Below are 19,208 nucleotides of genomic sequence, written 5' to 3'. Positions count from 1 at the left end.
ACTCTCAGGCTCTGCTGCTTTATTATTTTATGTAGTTGTGTATAGTGGTACAAACACAACAGCCGAGGTTCGTGGTCAAATTTTTTAAACTGTTTTGGACATTGTCTCCAGGTTGTGAGAGCCAGTTATGTTAATGGCTTTTTTTTGGTGTTTCTTTCAGTTTGTCATGCGGAAATGAGACACACACGGCTGAAAATTCAGTAGCCTTAGCGCCTCATTTGAGGCGCTAGAGGGCCTTGCGCCGGAGTTATGGCCAGTAGTGAAATTCCCTGGGGCCCTAAATCGGCGTTGCTCCGGTAGCGCTGCGCCGGCACCGATGACGTCATCGGTGTGCGCAGCGTCCCGGTTGCCGTGGTAACCCGCCCGAACTCCGAAATTGAGTTGCGGCCGCCTCGCCCGTGGCAGCCGCAACCAGCGTTTTGTCAGAGGTGCCTTACTGCAGTTAGCGCCGGCGCATTAAAGGCCCCGCGGCGGCCAGCCGCTTTCCCGCCGGCCGCCTGCCCGCAGCTCCCTCCCCGGACTTCTCTCCCCCCCCCCCCCCCCCGGAACAGATGCAAGCCCGGCACTTGTCCGAGGTGCCGGGCTCATTTTTAAGCAGATTTGCGCGGGCCGCGGCCGGGTGCAGGCAGCTCCTCCTTAACAGAAGGAGGAGGCCTGCACTTCCCCAGCCTGCCGCACCGCATCGGGTGCCGCAGCGCCGGAATTGCGGCGCGAAACGGCAGTTAGCGCCCTTTTCCAGGCGCTAAGACCCTTCAGTAGCGCCGGCAGCCGTTTGGGCGCGGCGCCACTGAATTTTTGGCGCGCGCAGGGGACTTAGCGCCGGCACTAATTTCCAGCGCTAAAGCCCTGGCTAAGCCAAAACCCAATTTCTAGGCCACAGAGTTTGTAAAATAACTAAGTTTCTGTATTCAAAATGTACATGTTTGGTCTTTGCAATCATTGTTGCCTTGACCAGCTTAGGGGTTGCGGGATGGTTTCATTCAGGTTGTTTGAATGGCAGAAGCCATTTCCTCAGAAGGGGCCTAGAAGCGACTTGCTATGAGCCTTTGATGGACGGCCCTTCCACTTTGTACATTGTGTGCCTCCCTCCCGCCTTGGTGCTGCTGATGATCATCCTCCTCATCTTCCTCCTCCTCCTCTGGTGGTGCTCCAATGCCTGGTGGCATTGGCTGGGTCCTGAGGATTGCAAGGTTATGCATCATGAAGCACACAACAACGAAGTGGGAGACTCGCTCAGGCGAGTACTGAAGAGCTCCTCCAGAATGGTCCAGACAGTGGAACCATTGCTTGAGCATGCCGATTGTGTGCTCAACAATGTTTCTGGTAGCTTGATGGCTCTTGTTGTATCGCAGCTCAGCAGGGGTGTTGGGCATACGGAGCGGTGTCATCAGCCAGGTGCACAGAGGATATCCCTTGTCCCCGAGAAGCCAACCACCTGGGTGATGCGGTGCCTGGAAAAGGTCTGCCACAGAATTCTGGTGCAGGATGAAGGCATCGTGGCTGCTGCCAGGGAAGTGGGCATTGACAGCGAGTATCAGCTGTCTGTGGTCACAGACCAACTGAACGTTTAAGGAATGGAAGCCCTTTCGGTTGCAGAAATCCTCGGCATTCTCATGCGGCACACACAAAGCCACATGCGTGCAGTCAATGGCGCCCTGCACCATGGGGAAGCCCGCTATCATCGCAAAGCCCATTGCGCGTTCTTGCTGCTTGTCCGGGGTCATGGGGAAAGAGATGTACTCTCGTCTCCTTTTTAAGAGGGCATTTGTGACCTGACGGATGCAGCAATGCACCGCGAACTGGGAGATATTGGCGATGTCCCCAGTAGCTGATTGAAATGAGCCAGTGGCATAAAAGTTGAGAGCCATTGTTATCTTCACTGCCACCGACAGAGACGTCCTGCTCCTCAGTTGAGGCTGCAGATCTGGCTGAAGCAGGTGGCAGAGCTCAGTGACCACCTCCTTGCTGAAGCGCAGCCTTCACAAACACTGCTCCTCAGACATATTTATGTAGGAGAACGGTTGGCGAAATACTCTGGGAGGGTAAGGTCTCCTGTACAGAGGCCTGTTGACCCTCCTCCATCTGGCCATGATTGTCACTCTCTCTCTGCATCTCTGTGCCCTCCAAATGTGATGGAGAAGGCCGACGTCCCCATCCATTGCAGCCCCCATAGTATCTAGGCAATCAAAGTTATGAAGGTCAAAAACCAAAGTACCTGCAAAGTTATGGTCAGAAGCCAAAACTACCTCAGACAGCGCTGACTCAATGCAGAAGTCTCTCTTTCTCTCTCTCAAAATCTCTCTCTCTCTCTCTCTCAGAACAAGTGGTGCAAAAATGGCTACCACACAAAAGCCAGGAAGAGGCCCCCTTTAAATAGCGCCCCCCCCAGCCCCACAGCGACTGGGAAGCGTTCCAGTCTACCTGTCTTTGGTTGCGCCAGGCGGAAAGGAGGGGGGCGCCACTCAATTTCCGTTCTGGGGCATCACAAGGGCGTTGCACTCTCGAATGACGTCAAGATCTGCGTGCGCAGGAGATCGGCCAGTATTGTTTAGCGCCGCCGCAAAATGTCTGGTTAATTTCGCGAGCGGCGCAAAAATCGCCACGCCCGGGCGCTAGTTGCTTGGCGCCCCATTAGCGCCCTCTTAAGGCGCTAATGGGAGGCGCAACCAACTGAATTTTTCCCCCAAAATCTTTTATTTTATACTTCAACTAAACTGCATGTACCCATCAGGTATTGTGAACAATAGTGATCATCTAGCCATGGTGAGCTAAAAATGTTTTTTATGTCACAGTAAAATGCAGTTGGAGGAGGATCACTAGCAATTGTTGCAAATATACATCACATGAATCTATTTGGAAAATATCAGGCAATTATACTGTAGTGTATGTAACCTGTACTACCTTAAGAGGATACCTTAAAGTGATGGACTACTTTTTAATGGCTCCTGTACATTGTAGTACCGGTGGTGACCACACCGGTATATAAACCCTGCGGAGCAAGTGTATCTCAGTTCCCGCCTTGACCCTCAATCACTAAAGACCTGTTTACTTACTTCTGTTGTCTGTGTCCTGTTATTCATTATAACTGCACTTGTAAACACAGACTCAACAGTGGCGACGAGTCTGATCGTACCTAGCGGCAGTTTTGCATCACCTCCCCCAGTACTGATTCTGGGGTCCATTCCAAGGAGGCTTCGTCATCAGAGAACGGGAGTCGAAAAAGGGCATCCGCCCTCAAAATCCTGCAGAGTACTGCATCGCACGGGAGGCCATCGAGAACCCGGTTTGGTTTTCTGGCCACGAAGTCCAACATCAGCAACAGGCAGTGATCATCCCTTCTTCGACAGCGGTGGGTAAGCCCGATCGAGCAGCACGGGGGGGGAGGTCGGCCAAGTTGTCAGAGGGAGAAGGGGAGGAAAAACAAAGAGAAAGGGCGGAGGACATGACCGCAGCCGGTGTCAGGGACCGGACTGCAATCGGGGCAGAGACGCGCAGCAGCCAGAAAGGCGCTTTATTGCCACAAGGACCGCGGGAGCGGCGGGGCAACAGCGCAGAAGAAGCGCTGAAAAGCAGTTTTAAAATAAACTGCAATCGGGGCAGAGACGCGCAGCAGCCAGAAAGGCGCTTTATTGCCTCAAGGACCGCGGGAGCGGCGGGGCAACAAGAGCAGCAGCGCAAGGAAGCGTATACACGGGAAAAGAAAGGCAGGAAGGACAGCTGGGAGGCATGGACAGCAACAGCACGGGAATCGCCATCTTGAGTCGGCGGGGCAAGAAGACAAGCGCGGGAAAAGCCGCCATCTTTAATAAAAAAAAAATTTCAAAAGTAATCATATTAAATAATATCCGAAGGGAAAGAAGAAACTCAGCAAGGATGCCAAAAACGGGTAACATCACTGCTTTCGACAACGATGTGGAAGATTGGACCACTTATGTGGAACACATCGGAGTTTACTGTAGTACGAATGATGTACCGGATGATAAGAAAGCACTAACCCTATTAAACTCGATGGGTGCGAAGGTGTACGGGTTATTAAGGAACCTGGTAACCCCAGACAAACCGGTAGAAAAGGGTTTCGCGGATATTGTTACTATCTTGCAAGAGCATTTAAACCCCACACCGCTGTTGATAGCAGAACGGTTTAAATTCTACAGAAGAATTCAACATAAAGAAAGCAACGCTGAATTCCTAACAGAACTGCGCAAGTTAGCAAAGTACTGCCAGTTCGGAACAGGACTAGCAGACGCACTGAGAGATAAGTTTGTGTGTGGGCTCCTAAGGGAAGGAACCCAGAAGCGACTGCTAGAGGAAAAGGATCTTACGCTGGACAAAGCTTTCAGCATTGCAGCATCCCACGAGGCAGCAGCACGGGGCGCTGCAGAGATACAGCAAAGGCCACTGGAATTCAGCACCAATGAAATGGCATTGGGCGCAGTAAAGTGCTATCGTTGCGGAAGGACAACGCATGACCAGAACCAGTGCTGGTTCAAAAACAAAGAATGCAGGCAATGTGGCAAACTTGGTCACATAGCGAGAGTATGCCGGTCAGGAAAGAAGACCAGCAGCAAAAAGTCACCACAGGAGAAGTACAAAAAAATACACAAGGTGACAGAGAACAGTTCGGATGAACAGAAGACGGATTCAGACTCCAGCAGCAAGGAACTGGGTTGTCTGAAAATACATAATGTGGGTAACACAGCAGACCACCAAACTATCTGGGTCATGCTCCAGATAGCAGCAGTCCAAGTGAAGATGGAGCTGGACACAGGGTCGGCATTAACGGTCATAAATAAGCAAGACTACAAAAGGTTATTCTCGCATTTTCCCCTGAGGGATACGAAGATTGTATTGAAAACATACACGGGGCAAAAAGTATACCCCAAAGGAAAAATAAAAGTAAATGTGGTCTACAATGGTAAAGAAAGTCAGAAAATGGACTTGTACGTGTTACCTGATGGAGGTCCACCACTACTAGGATGGGAATGGATCAGGCGAATAAAATTGGACTGGCATTCCATAAAAGCACTGACTGTGGCTGCCTGTAAGGAGGACGACGTCAAACCTAAACGACTGTCCAAAATCTTAGACGATGCTAGGGAGGTGTTCCAACAGGGACTGGGAACACTGAAAGGAATTACTGCAACCATCAAGGTTGAAGAACAAGCAAACCCAAAATTTTTCAAAGCCAGACCGGTGCCCTATGCGATACGACCTGCTGTGGAAGCAGAGCTGGAAGGGCTAGAACGTTCAGGGGTACTGTCGAAGGTGGACTGGAGCGAATGGGCTACACCCATTGTTCCTGTCATGAAGCGTTCATTGAGCAACAAGCCTGGGGAACCTGGGAAGGTTCGCATCTGTGGCGATTTCAAGATCACTGTTAATCCAGTTCTTCACACAGTGCAATATCCGCTTCCGCGGATCGAAGATATCTTCACTTCGCTGTCTGGCGGAAAGCACTTCACCAAGATAGACCTGGCGCAGGTGTACCTACAGATGGAAGTTGATGAAGCGTCACGACAGTATCTCACGATCAACACACATAAGGGCTTATATCAGTATAATAGGCTGGTTTTTGGAGTGGCATCGGCTCCAGCGATTTGGGAAAGGGCCATGGAGCAGGTCTTGCAGGGAATCCCAGGCACACAATGCTACCTGGATGACATCCTGATTACAGGAGATAACGATAATGATCACCTCGCGAATTTGGAGCAGGCGCTCATCAGATTGAAAGAATATGGGCTAAGAGCTAATCGCCAGAAATGCGAGTTCTTTCAAAAGCGAATCTCGTACTGTGGCCACGTCATTGACCAGGAGGGGCTCCATAAGTCCCCTGACAAGATCGACGCTGTAGTCAAGGCTCCAGCACCGGAAAATGTATCCCAGTTGAGGTCGTTCCTCGGGTTGGTTAACTATTACCACAAGTTTCTTCCAAATTTATCCACGGTGTTACACCCACTAAACACTCTTTTGCAAACGGGAATACCATGGAAGTGGAGCGATGATTGTAAGCGGGCTTTTCAAAAGAGCAAGGCATTGATCACCTCTAAGGAAGTGTTGGCTCACTTTAACCCAACGCTACCTATTCGCTTAGCTTGTGATGCATCTCCATATGGTATCGGGGCAGTGCTCTCACATAAGTTTCCAGATGGCTCGGAAAGGCCAGTCGCTTTTGCATCCAGATCATTGACCTCCGCTGAGTGCAATTATGCTCAGATAGATAGGGAGGCTCTCAGCCTCGTGTGGGGAGTTAAGAAATTTAACCATTACCTGCACGGCCAAAAGTTTACGCTGCTGACAGATCACCAGCCGTTGGTTTTCATTTTTAACCCTAAGAAGGGTGTTCCGGTAATGATGGCGCAGAGGCTTCAGAGATGGTCCCTTTTCCTAGGGGCACATCAGTATGATATTGAGTTCAAAGGTACAAAGCAGCATGGTAATGCTGATGGGCTGTCGCGCCTGCCACTACCTACAGCGGAAGAGGCACCGGCAGTTGACCCTGTCGAGATATTTCACTCGACCATCATCGAATGCTTACCAGTCACCAATGCGGGTATTGAGAGAGAGACTCGAAATGACCCGACACTGTCTCGGGTCTATGATTTGACAGTGAAGGGATGGCCAGCACATGGCGAACCACTGTTACCAGCATTCTCAGCCAGACGAGAACAGCTGTCTGTATGTCAAGGAACATTGATGTATGGAACAAGGGTGATTATTCCTCCTAAATTAAGGGAGAGAGTTCTAAAAGAATTGCACGAAGGTCATCTGGGGGGAGTCAAGATGAAAAGCCTTGCTAGGGCTTATGTGTGGTGGCCAGGTATAGACAAACAAATAGAGGATCTGACTAAAAGCTGCTCAGGGTGCCAAAAAGTTCAGAATGAACCTCCAATTGCACCGCTGCATCCGTGGGAATGGCATTCAGCCCCATGGCAATGTGTGCATATCGACTTTGCAGGTCCATTCATGGATTCCATGTTTTTGATAGCAGTAGACGCACATTTTAAATGGCCAGAAGTGATTAAGATGTTGACCACTACCTCTGAGAAGACGATTGCAGTTCTAAGAACCATATTTGCAAAGAATGGATTGCCGGAGCAAATATGTTCAGACAACGGACCACAGTTCGTGTCAGAAGAATTCCAGAAATGCATGAAAAAGAATGGGGTGAAACACTATACATCTGCCCCATATCATCCGGCTACAAATGGGTTGGCCGAGAGATTTGTACAAACGTTCAAAAAGGCAATAAAGGCCATGAGTGAAGATCATATTCCACTACAACACAAGGTGGACAATTTCCTAATGGCGTATCAAAACGCCACGCATGCAGTGACAAATCAAAGCCCTGCCGTAATGTTCTATAACAGAAGGTTGCGGTCCCGGTTGGATTTGTTAAAACCCAATGTGTGATGGGAAGTCGAAAACAAGCAATTCCAGCATGTAAATAAAAAGGCCACTCGTAGTTTTGAAATAGGACAACCAGTGATGGCCAGGGACTATAGGGATGATAAATGGCAACCTGGAACAATTTGTGCACGACAGGGACCTTTGATGTACACGGTAGACGTTGGAGAGAATGTAATACGACGTCATGCTGACCAACTTGTGGAATCGAGAACAAGGGTCGACCCCATATCTACTGCAGAGACACCAGTTGAAGAACTTATTGAGCCTGTAGCATCTACCTCAGACTCGAACGTATTGGATGATGTTGAATCCATAGGAGATCAATTGGATGAGTCACCCCAGCAACAGGAACCAGAGATCCCTGAAAAGCGTTATCCGGGCCGGATCAGGAGGCCTCCTCAGAGACTGAATCTTTGAACAGTTCTTGTGTGTAAATTGTATATATGTATATTATTCATGTAGTGTATTAATTGGGGTGTCCACTGTTAAGCTAAAAAGGGGAGGAATTGTAGTGTATGTAACCTGTACTACCTTAAGAGGATACCTTAAAGTGATGGACTACTTTTTAATGGCTCCTGTACATTGTAGTACCGGTGGTGACCACACCGGTATATAAACCCTGCGGAGCAAGTGTACCTCAGTTCCCGCCTTGACCCTCAATCACTAAAGACCTGTTTACTTACTTCTGTTGTCTGTGTCCTGTTATTCATTATAACTGCACTTGTAAACACAGACTCAACATATACCAATGCTCCAAGGTGCCAATTTCCTTTAAAATACATACTTCCTGTCACAAAAATCAGGCGTCCTGCACAATGTGACCCCACTGAAACGCCTTTAACGTGTCATACTTGTGATCAGTAGGTGGACTACCGAGCGGGCTGACGATCCACGAGGCTGTGGCGCTGTCGAGGGCGGAGACCACGTAATAACAATGGGTCTGATCCGCAACGATGTCCCTGATGGCGAACTGGGCTTCAGCCTCTATGAACCACGCGGCTGGTTGTTGCTCCCAGAACTGCGGTAGCTTCAAGGTAACGGCGTTCGTTTCCATGTTGAATATCTTCTGCGAAAACCGTTCGCAAAAGTCGGGGTCACCAATGTAGGAATGTCTAGTTCCTATCCAAAGACTGAGGTCCACACAGGCACTCAAACAAAACAAAGTTTCATGGAAACTAACAGGTTTAAACAAGTAACTGCAGGAGAACATCGAGTGTAGGTCTGTTCAGTTCGGAGGTTCCACGAGGACTGCTCGGGCGGTCCCGTGGTTGACGTCATGACGTCATCACGTTCTACCCGCCAGTGGGGGGTCACGTGATGTACGGCGTGACGTCATCACGTTTACCCGCGCTGTTAAAGTAATCACGCTCTGTACAAGTAAACAGTATAAATAAAGATACAGACTCAGGCTGTAGCTAACATGTTGTTAAAGGGAATTATATACAAACGATCTGAGTCCTTTAGTGGCTCCGCCACACTGTTATGTTTGTTTTAGCTCCACTCACTTCTCTGTGTTAAAAGCATTTAAAACTTTTATCTTGTCTTGGATTTTGGAAGTTTTAAGAATGTGCGAATAAGATAGTGCCCGAAGAATTGGAAAAGAAACTTTGAACTACAATTTAAGTTAAGCTGGTGTGTAAAAACTGAGAACAACAACAAAAAGTTTGTTTAACAAAAGATTAAGTTTCAGTCTAAGATTTAACCTTGGGGTTGTGGCTGCTATGGTGCCATCTTCCAAATGATCCTAATCTTACAGCACCACACCCTGTCACCTCACCAACTTTAGACAACTGTGCAAAGCACTAAAGACTTCTACAAACTTAAATAGAGCCAGTAGAAATTAATCAGCAACTAACCTTAGAGTGGTTGACAATCCCTTTAAATAGCGCTGGTGGGGGGTTGGTGGGGGTGGGGTCCTTGCTGCTGCTGAACACACGTTCAGCTGTGCGAGGTTAAGACAGGGCATTAGCTCCAGCGTTGAAGACGAAGATGGCATCGCTGGCATAAAATCAGCATTGTCCACTGATTGATGTCACAATCTGCCCACTCAACATACTTCTGGTGTACACTACTAAAGCCCGCCCTACCGCCCTCACTAAGATGGCATCCAGCGCGGCACGCACCACAAATGTGCATGTGTGGCGTGGATGCCATTTTCATCACAAATTGAAAAATCGGGCGCTACGGAGCAGAATTTCTAGCTCTTCATGTGTGAGATTACAGGGCAATGTTGGAATTTGTGGAGGATTACATAGGATATACGGCACAGAAACAGGCCATTCGGCCCAACCAGTCCATGCTAGTGTTTATGCTCCACATGAGCCTCCTCCCGTCTTTCCTCATCTAAATCTATCAACATAACCCCCTATTTCCTTCTCCCTCATATGTTTGTCCAGCCCCCCCTTAAATGCATCTATACTATTCGCTTCACCCACTCCCTGTGGTAGCGAGTTCCACATTCTCACCACTCTCTGGGTAAAGAAGTTTCTTCTGAATTCCCTATTGGATTTCTTGGTGACTATCTTATATTGATGGCCTCTAGTTATGCTCTTCCCCACAAGTAGAAACATTCTCTCTGTATCCAACCTATCAAAATTTTTCATAATTTTAAAGAACTCTATTAGGTCACCCCTCAGGTTTCTTTTTTCCAAGAGAAAAGAGACCCAGCCTGTTCACCCTTTCCTAATATGTATACCCTCGCATTTCTGGTATCATCCTTGTAAATCTTCTCTGCACCCTCTCCAGTGCCTCTATATCCTTTTTATAATACGGCAACCAGAACTGTACGCAGTACTCCAAGTGTGGTCTAACCAAGGTTCGATACAGGTTTAGCATAACTTCCCTACTTTTCAATTCTATCCCTCTAGAAATAAATCCTAGTGCTTGGTTTGCTTTTTTTTATGGCCTTGCTAACCTCTGTCATAACTTTTAGTGATTTGTGTATTTGTACTCCGAGATCCCCTTGTTCCTCTACCCCACCTAGACTCGCACCCTCCAAGTGATAAGTGGCCTCCCTATTCTTCCTACCAAAATGTAATACCTCACATTTATCTGTGTTGAACTTCATTTGCCAATTATATGCCCATTCTGCAAGTTTATTAATGTCCTCCTGTAATTTGTTGCAGTCCTCCTCAGTATTGACTATCCCCCCCAACTCTTGCTCCAGAAACCTCCTTCACTCCCTGATGTGTCAGATTGTCTTCAGCTCCACTTCACACTCTGAGATCCTCAGCTCAAGGAGATGTTTCCTGGACATGAGTTTGTCCCAGTTAGCATTTGTTACTCAAAACTCTCTAAACCTGCAGGAATCGCACGTCATTGTTCCTTTCTGTGCTACAATTCTTACTATAAATGTAGTTAAGTTAGAATTAAGTTCATACCCTTATCTACTTAAATTTCAATTAAACCCTTTGCTTTGAATTCCCACTCGTCAAATTCCTGTTATGGAAATATTGTTTTCACTGCTCCCATCTCACTCCACAGTTTGCCGAATATTAGCATCACTCAAGTATTGAATTTGATGTTGTTTGTGGGCTGGAGGGGAAGCAATGTAACAAAAAATAAGCATTTTTGTCTAAGACTGAGCATCATTCTGGCCTCTTTAATTCTTAATTTAAGGGGGTTTAAACCACCTTCATTCATAGAAATTATACCCCAGCTTAACTAAATATAATTGTTAACATTTTCAGTCAGTTTGTCAGTGCCTAAAGAAGAGGCCAAACTATTCAATTCAACTACAAACATCTCGCGGGTTTGGTCATACATATGATTGTCAGCTTTTTTTAAAATTTAAGTCAGTTAACTCCGCTTGGTCCTGGTCAATTTTTAAAGGTATTTATGAACCTGACTTGTTCAAATAAGTAAATCTGTCTGAAGGCTTTGAAGACAGATACTGTAGTTGGTTGATATGTAATGTACTTGCATATTATAAATTGAACATGAGAGGACACATGGATGAAAGTAAGCACCTGGCAGCAATTACACTCCAGGGTCTCCGCTTGAATTGAATTTATACACAGAGAATGTTCTAGAGAGTCTGAAAATAAAAGCAGCCATTATATTAACACACCAATTGAGTGTTTATCAAACATAGAATTATGAGAAGGAAAATGAACAATACGCTGTTACAAGAACGAATATTGACCATTGTTGTTACTTGGACACTGTTCAAACTTGTCACTGTAATAATTTTTAATCATGTTAGCATTGGTTGGACAAACCGAATGGAGTCTAGTTGAAGAGAGAAAGTAAGTATATGTTTATCAAAGACTTTAGTGTTCCTGGTGCCCTGGACCTCTTTCTGGACCGATGGCTGTAGCTGCCTTGGGAGTGTTTGATGGGACAGTGTAGAGGGAGCTTTACTCTGTATCTAACCTGTGCTGTATCTGCCCTGGGAGTGTTTGATGGGACAGTGTAGAGGGAGCTTTACTCTGTATCTAACCCATGCTGTGCCTGCCGCGGGAGTGTTTGATGGGGCAGTGGAGAGGGAGCTTTACTCTGTATCTAACCCGTGCTGTACCTGCCCTGGGAGCATTTGATGGGACAGTGTAGGAGGAGCTTTACTCTGTACCTAACCGTGCTGTACCTGCACTGGGAGTGTTTGATGGGACAATGTAGAGGGAGCTTTACTCAGTATCTAACCGTACTGTACCTGCCCTAGGAGTGTTTGATGGGAGAGTGTAGAGGGTGCTTTACTCTGTATCTAACCCATGCTGCATCTGCGCTGAGAGTGTTTGACGGGGCAGTGTACGAACATACATACATACGAACATACGAATTAGGAGCAGGAGTAGGCCACTCGGCCCTTCAAGCCTGCTCCGCCATTCAATAAGATCATGGCTGATCCGATTACTCCACATTCCCGCCTACCCCTGGGACTGTTTGATGTGACAGTGTAGAAGGAGCTTTACTCTGTACCCAACCTGTGCTGTACCTGCCTTGGAGTGTTTGATGGGACAGTGCAGGGCGAGCTTTACTCTGTATCTAACCCGTGCTGTACCTGCCCTGGGAGTGTTTGACGGGACAGTGTAGGGGGGGCTTTACTCTGTATCTAACCCATGTTGTACCTGCCCTGGGAGTGTTTGACGGGACAGTGTAGGGGGGGCTTTACTCTGTATCTAACCCGTGCTGTACCTGCCCTGGGAGTGTTTGACGGGACAGTGTAGGGGGGGCTTTACTCTGTATCTAACCCGTGTTGTACCTGCCCTGGGAGTGTTTGACGGGACAGTGTAGAGGGAGCTTTACTCTGTATCTAACCCGTGTTGTACCTGCCCTGGGAGTGTTTGACGGGACAGTGTAGAGGGAGCTTTACTCTGTATCTAACCCCGTGCTGTACCTGCCCTGGGAGTGTTTGACAGGACAGTGTAGGGGGGGCTTTACTCTGTATCTAACCCGTGCTATACCTGCCCTGGGAGTGTTTGATGGGACAGTGTAGGGGGGGCTTTACTCTGTATCTAACCCGTGTTGTACCTGCCCTGGGAGTGTTTGACGGGACAGTGTAGGGGGGGCTTTACTCTGTATCTAATCCGTGCTGTACCTGCCCTGGGAGTGTTTGACGGGACAGTGTAGGGGGGGCTTTACTCTGTATCTAACCCGTGTTGTACCTGCCCTGGGAGTGTTTGACGGGACAGTGTAGAGGGAGCTTTACTCTGTATCTAACCCGTGTTGTACCTGCCCTGGGAGTGTTTGACGGGACAGTGTAGAGGGAGCTTTACTCTGTATCTAACCCCGTGCTGTACCTGCCCTGGGAGTGTTTGACAGGACAGTGTAGGGGGGGCTTTACTCTGTATCTAACCCGTGCTATACCTGCCCTGGGAGTGTTTGATGGGACAGTGTAGGGGGGGCTTTACTCTGTATCTAACCCGTGTTGTACCTGCCCTGGGAGTGTTTGACGGGACAGTGTAGGGGGAGCTTTACTCTGTATCTAACCCGTGTTGTACCTGCCCTGGGAGTGTTTGACGGGACAGTGTAGGGGGGGCTTTACTCTGTATCTAACCCTGTTCCATCGCCCCTGGAATTGGACTGAGTGAGCACAGCGCAGGTTCCAACCAGTTCCCACCTAAAATGGCAATCGTGTCCTATTTACGCCAGAGGACCCCCATTTCCACGTTAAAAGGGGTCTATCGCCTGAAATACACGGGCTCATTGGACACCCGATGGGAGGACCTTTTTAGAATGGCTCCCGAACGCGTTATGAGGTTGTTAACCCTCCCCTGCTGATCCCAGGAAAAGTGCGTGAACCTCAACCCCATGGAGGTGCCCAAAATCAATTTAATTTCCCTGCTCTTAATAATAACAAAAATCCATTACAAATGTTCAGAACAATTGGGAGTTAAACTGAATGGATCAAAATCATTGACCCTCGCGAAGCACAACTACAGCTTCACCCGAGTTTCATGTGGAAATAAAATCAGGTGCTTTCTCTTCAAATCCTTTAATTCCCCAGAGTTGCACTTACTTTGCGAAGTTAAACTTTGGAAAACGAATCGCATTCTTTATAAAGACGGTAAAAGTTGCTGCTCTCCCAAGGACTGGTTCGCTACAAACAGAAGGGCGACTACGTTAGATCAACAGACACTTTCAGGGGATTGGTTCAAGCAGAAAACTTTCAATTTGCTCTAAGGCTATTTTTCGACAGTAAAAATATCCATGGGATGTTTACCTTTTGAAGTAACAGTATTTTTAGCAATTTAATTTAATACAAATGTAGATTAATTTGGTGCTCAAATAAGAGCAAAATAAAATAATCACTCCAAAGACCAGTTGAATAAAGTCACCAAATCAATCAAATATATCGAAACACAGATCACCGGACAGGTTCTGTACTGCAGTGGTTCTGTTATTGGATGAATATTCCATCGACTGTGAGTTCAAATCCCACCAAGAATAAAACAATCTGGAAATAAAAACAGGAATTCTCGGACCGTGACATAGGAACAGGAGGAGATCATTCAGCCCCTCGAGCCTGTTACACAGGAACAGGAGGAGGTCATTCAGCCCCTCCAGCCTGTCACATAGGAACAGGAGATCATTCAGCCCCTCAAGCCTGTTACACAGGAACAGGAGATCATTCAGCCCCTTGAGCCTGTTACACAGGAACAGGAGGAGGCCATTCAGCCCCTCCAGCCTGTCACATAGGAACAGGAGATCATTCAGCCCCTCAAGCCTGTTACACAGGAACAGGAGATCATTCAGCCCCTTGAGCCTGTTACACAGGAACAGGAGGAGGTCATTCAGCCCCTCCAGCCTGTTACACGGGAACAGGAGGAGGCCATTCACCTGCGTGATGGGAAACTCTCGGACCATAACCTGTGACCTGAGAGGGGGGCAGTACTTGGACAGTCATGACCTGTGACCTGAGTGATGGGCAGCTCCCGGACAGTGACCTATGAACATAAGAACATAAGAAATAGGAGCAGGAGTAGGCCATTTGGCCCTTTGAGCCTGCTCCGCCATTCAATAAGATCAAGGCTGATTTTCTACCTCATCTCCACTTTCCTGCACTATCCCCATATCCCTTGATTCCCTTAATATTCAAACATCTATCGATCTCTGTCTTGAATATACTCAACGACTGAGCCTCCACAGCCCTCTGGGGTAGAGAATTCCAAAGATTCATCACCCTCTGAATGAAGAAATTTCTCCTCATCTCGGTCCTAAATGGCCGACCCCTTATTCTGAGACTGTGACCCCTGGTTCTAGACTCCCCAACCAGGGGGAAACATCCTCCCTGCATCTACCCTGTCAAGCCCTGTAAGAATTTTGTATGTTTCAATGTGATCACCTCCCATTCTTCTAAACTCTAGAGAATATAGGCCCAGTCTACTCAATCTCTCCTCATAGGACAATCCCCCCCATCCCAGGAACCAGTCTGGTGAACCTTCGTTGCACTCCCTCTATGGCAAGTATATCCTTCCTTAGGTAAGGAGACCAAAATTGTACACAATACTCCAGGTGTGGTCTCACCAGGGCCCTATATAATTGCAGTAAGACGTCTTTACTCTTATACTCAAATCCTCTTGTAATAAAGGCCTTTGCTTTCCTAATTGCTTGCTGTACCTGCAAGTTAACTTTCAGTGATTCGTATAGAAGGACACCCAGGTCCCTCTGAACACCAACATTTCCCAATCTCTCACCATTTAAAAAATACTCTGCTTTTCTATTTTACCTACCAAAGTGGATAACTTCACATTTCTCCATATTATATTCCATTTGCCATGTTCTTGCCCACTCCTGAGCGGGGGGCAGCACTCGGACCGTTGTGGCCTGAGTGATGTACAGCTCTAGGACAATGTGACCTGTGACTTGCGTGACGGGCAGCTCTCGGACCGTGACCTGTGAGATGAGCAGCTCTCGGACCGTGCCCTGTGAGATGGGCAGCTCTCGGACCGTGACCTGTGAGATGGGGAGCTCTCGGACCGTGACCTGTGAGATGGGCAGCTCTCGGACCGTGAGCTGTGAGATGGGCAGCTCTCTGACCGTGAGCTGTGAGATGGGCAGCTCTCGGACCGTGAGCTGTGAGATGGGCAGCTCTCGGACCGTGAGCTGTGAGATGGGCAGCTCTCGGACCGTGAGCTGTGAGATGGGCAGCTCTCGGACCGTGACCTGTGAGATGGGGAGCTCTCGGACCGTGACCTGTGAGATGGGCAGCTCTCGGACCGTGAGCTGCGAGATGGGCAGCTCTCGGACCGTGAGCTGTGAGATGGGCAGCTCTCGGACCGTGACCTGTGAGATGGGCAGCTCTCGGACCGTGACCTGTGAGATGGGCAGCTCTCGGACCGTGAGCTGTGACCTGTGAGATAACAGCTCTCGGACCGTGACCTGTGAGATAGGCAGCTCTCGGACCGTGACCTGTGACCTGTGAGATGGGCAGCCCTCTATTAATATCGAGAGATAGTTCACCCTAAATCTTTTTTCATCCATGCCTTTGTTACCTCTAGACTTGACTATTCCAACGCACTCCTGGCTGGCGTCTCATATTCTACCCTACGTAAACTTGAGGTGATCCAAAACTCGACTGCCCGTGTCCTAACTTGCACCAAATCCCGTTCACCCATCACCCCCTGTGCTCGCTGGCCTACATTGGCTCCCGGTTAAGCAAAGCCTCGAGTTCAAAAATTCTCATTCTTGTTTATAAAGCTCTCCATGGCCTCACCCCTCCCTATCTCTGTAATCAGCCCCACAGCTCCCCCCCACCCCCGCAAGATATCTGCGCTCCTCTGATTCTGCCCTCTTGAGCATCCCTGATTATAATCGCTCAACCATTGGTGGCCATGCCTTCTGTTGCCTAGGCCCTAAGCTCTGGAATTCCCTGCCTAAACTTCTCCGCCTCTCTTCCCTCCTTCCACTCCTAACCTAAACCCTAACTCTAACCATAACACTAACCCTAACCCAAATTCGAACTCTAACAGTAACACTAACCCAAAGCCTAGCCCTCACCCTAACTATGCATCGAGTTACATTGAGTATACAGCACAAAAACAGACCAAACCCTAACCCTAATCCTATCTTCTATCCCGGATCCTACCCACAACCCGAATCCTGACTACCCCGGACCCTGACCTAACCTGAAACCCTCACCCTAAAATATACTCAACTATGATCCTTATCCTGATTCTAACCTAAACCAGATCTATCGACCCTCTCTCAATCCAACAGATGCTGCGAACCCCAACTCTCAATACTGAAGCCAACCCGCAACACTCAAATAAACTGCACCCACGGAGCAAACCATCCTAATTTAGGATGTCACAGTTTGATGTGGGCCAGAATCAACCTCACTACCATCGCCCGAGCTGGGCTTAGGAAAAGCTACCAAAAAAAAGGATAATGGCAAGTAAAACTGGACAAAAAGCAATAGAAAGCGTGAGCCAAATAAAAGTGGCAGGACCAGTGAAACAAAAACACTCAAGAAATGAGAATACGAACAAAAGAGGGGACAACCACTCTCCTGCCCGCAATCCCTACCCTAACCCTAACTCTACAGCGAGTTACATCAAATGTACAGCAAAGAAACAGGCCATTCGGCCCAACAGGTCTATGCCAGTGTATATGCGCCACACGAGCCTCCTCCGACACGTCTTCATCTAACCCCATGTACATATCCTTCTACTCCTTTCTTCCTCATGTGTTTATCTAGCTTCACTTTAAATGCATCTATGCTATTCGCCTCAACCACTTCCTGTGATAGCGAGTTAAACATTCTCACCACTCTCTGGGTAAGGAAGTCTCTCCTAAATTAATAGCCATTCGGCCTCTCGAGCCTGTTCCGCCATTTAATGAGATCATGGCTGATCATCTAAATTCAGTACCCTGTCTCTACTTTTTCCCAATATCACTTGATCACTTTAGCCTTAAGAAATATATCTAACTCCTTCTTGAATATATTTAATGAATTGGCCTCAACTGCCTTTTGTGGTAGAGAATTCCACAGGTTCACCACTCTCTGGGTGAAGAAATTCCTCCTCATCTCTGTCCTAAATGGCTTACCCCTTATCCTTAGACTGTGACCCCTGGTTCTGGACTCCCCCGCCATCAGGAACATCCTTTCTGCATCTAGTCTGTCTAGTCCTGTTAGAATGTTGTAAGTTTCAATGAGATCCCCTCTCATTCTTCTAAACTCCAGCAAATATAAGCCCAATTGACCCAATCTCTCCTCATACGTCATTCCTGCCATCCCAGGTATCAGTCTGGTGAATCTTCGCTGCACTCCCTCCATGGCAAGAACATCCTTCCTCAGATAAGGCGAACAAAACTGCACACAATGCTCAAGGTGTGGTCTCACCAATGCCCTGTACAACTGCAGCAAGACATCCTTGCTCCTGTACTCGAATCCTCTCGCTATGAAGGCCAACATACCATTTGTCTTCTTAACTGCCTGTTGCACCTGCATGCTTACCTTCAGCGACTGGTGCACAAGGACACCTAGGTCTCGTTGCACTTCCCCTTCTTCCAATCTATTGCCGTTCAGATAATAATCTGTCTTCCTGTTTTTGCCACCAAAATGGATAACTTCGTATTTATCCATATTATACTGCATCTGCCCAATCACCCAACCTGTCCAAATCATACTGGAGTTTCTCGGCATCTTCCTCACAGCACACACGCCCACCCAGCTTGGTGTCGAAATTCCCTATTGGATTTATTAGTGACTATCTTATATTTATGACTTCTAGTGTTGGACTCCCCCACAAATGGAAACATTTCTCCAAGCCTATCTATCAAACCTTTTCATCATCTTAAAGACCTCTATCAGGTCATCCCCTCAGCCTACTATTTTCTCGAGAAAAGAGTCCCAGCCTGTTCAATCTTTCCTGATAGGTATAACCTCTCAGTTCTGGTATCATCCTTGTAAATCTTTTCTGCATCTTCTCCAGTGCCTCTATATCCTTTTTATAATATGGAGGCCAGAATTGTTCGCAGCACTCCAAGTGTGGTCTAACCAAGGTTCGATACAAGTTTAACATAACTTCTCTGTTTCTCAATTCTATCCCTCTAGAAATGAACCCCAGTGCTTGGCTTGCTTTTTTTTAATGGCCTCAACCTGCATCACTATATTTAGTGATTTGTGTACCTGTACCCCTAGATCCCTTTTCTCCTCTACTGCATTCAGACTCTTAGGGCTGGATTTTGTCATTGGAGCGGGCTGGGGTCGTGTCATCCGCTTTTCGTGTTATCCACCCGATTCCAAATCGATGTGGGAGATTGATGCGATTTTCACATAATTGGGCAATTGAGTTTCAGCGTGTGGGAACCCATGGCCCAATTAGCTTTTTCAGTCTGAAACTCGCCTCCGATGAGTC

The 19,208-nt window shown here is 47.7% G+C and overlaps 1 protein-coding gene across 1 annotated transcript in view; it reads right to left on the bottom strand.

The window, feature by feature from the left end:
- Positions 1–19,208, bottom strand: part of p2rx5 (purinergic receptor P2X, ligand-gated ion channel, 5) — a 138,303-nt gene that overhangs the window by 75,803 nt on the left and 43,292 nt on the right. The window contains exons 4-5 of the mRNA XM_085965103.1: positions 15,638–16,227; positions 13,865–13,945 (exon numbers count right to left, since the gene is read on the bottom strand). Of these exons, the coding sequence (XP_085821229.1) occupies positions 13,865–13,945; positions 15,638–16,227 (671 nt within the window). The remainder of the gene's footprint in view (positions 1–13,864; positions 13,946–15,637; positions 16,228–19,208) is intronic.

The sequence above is a fragment of the Somniosus microcephalus genome, chromosome 22, assembly GCF_052327205.1.
Source record: "Somniosus microcephalus isolate GS21.2 chromosome 22, FLI_Smic_1.0, whole genome shotgun sequence".
NCBI classification, from domain to species: domain Eukaryota; kingdom Metazoa; phylum Chordata; class Chondrichthyes; order Squaliformes; family Somniosidae; genus Somniosus; species Somniosus microcephalus.
The sequence above is the reverse complement of the archived record's forward strand: the minus strand, read 5'-3'. Positions and strand labels throughout refer to the sequence as shown.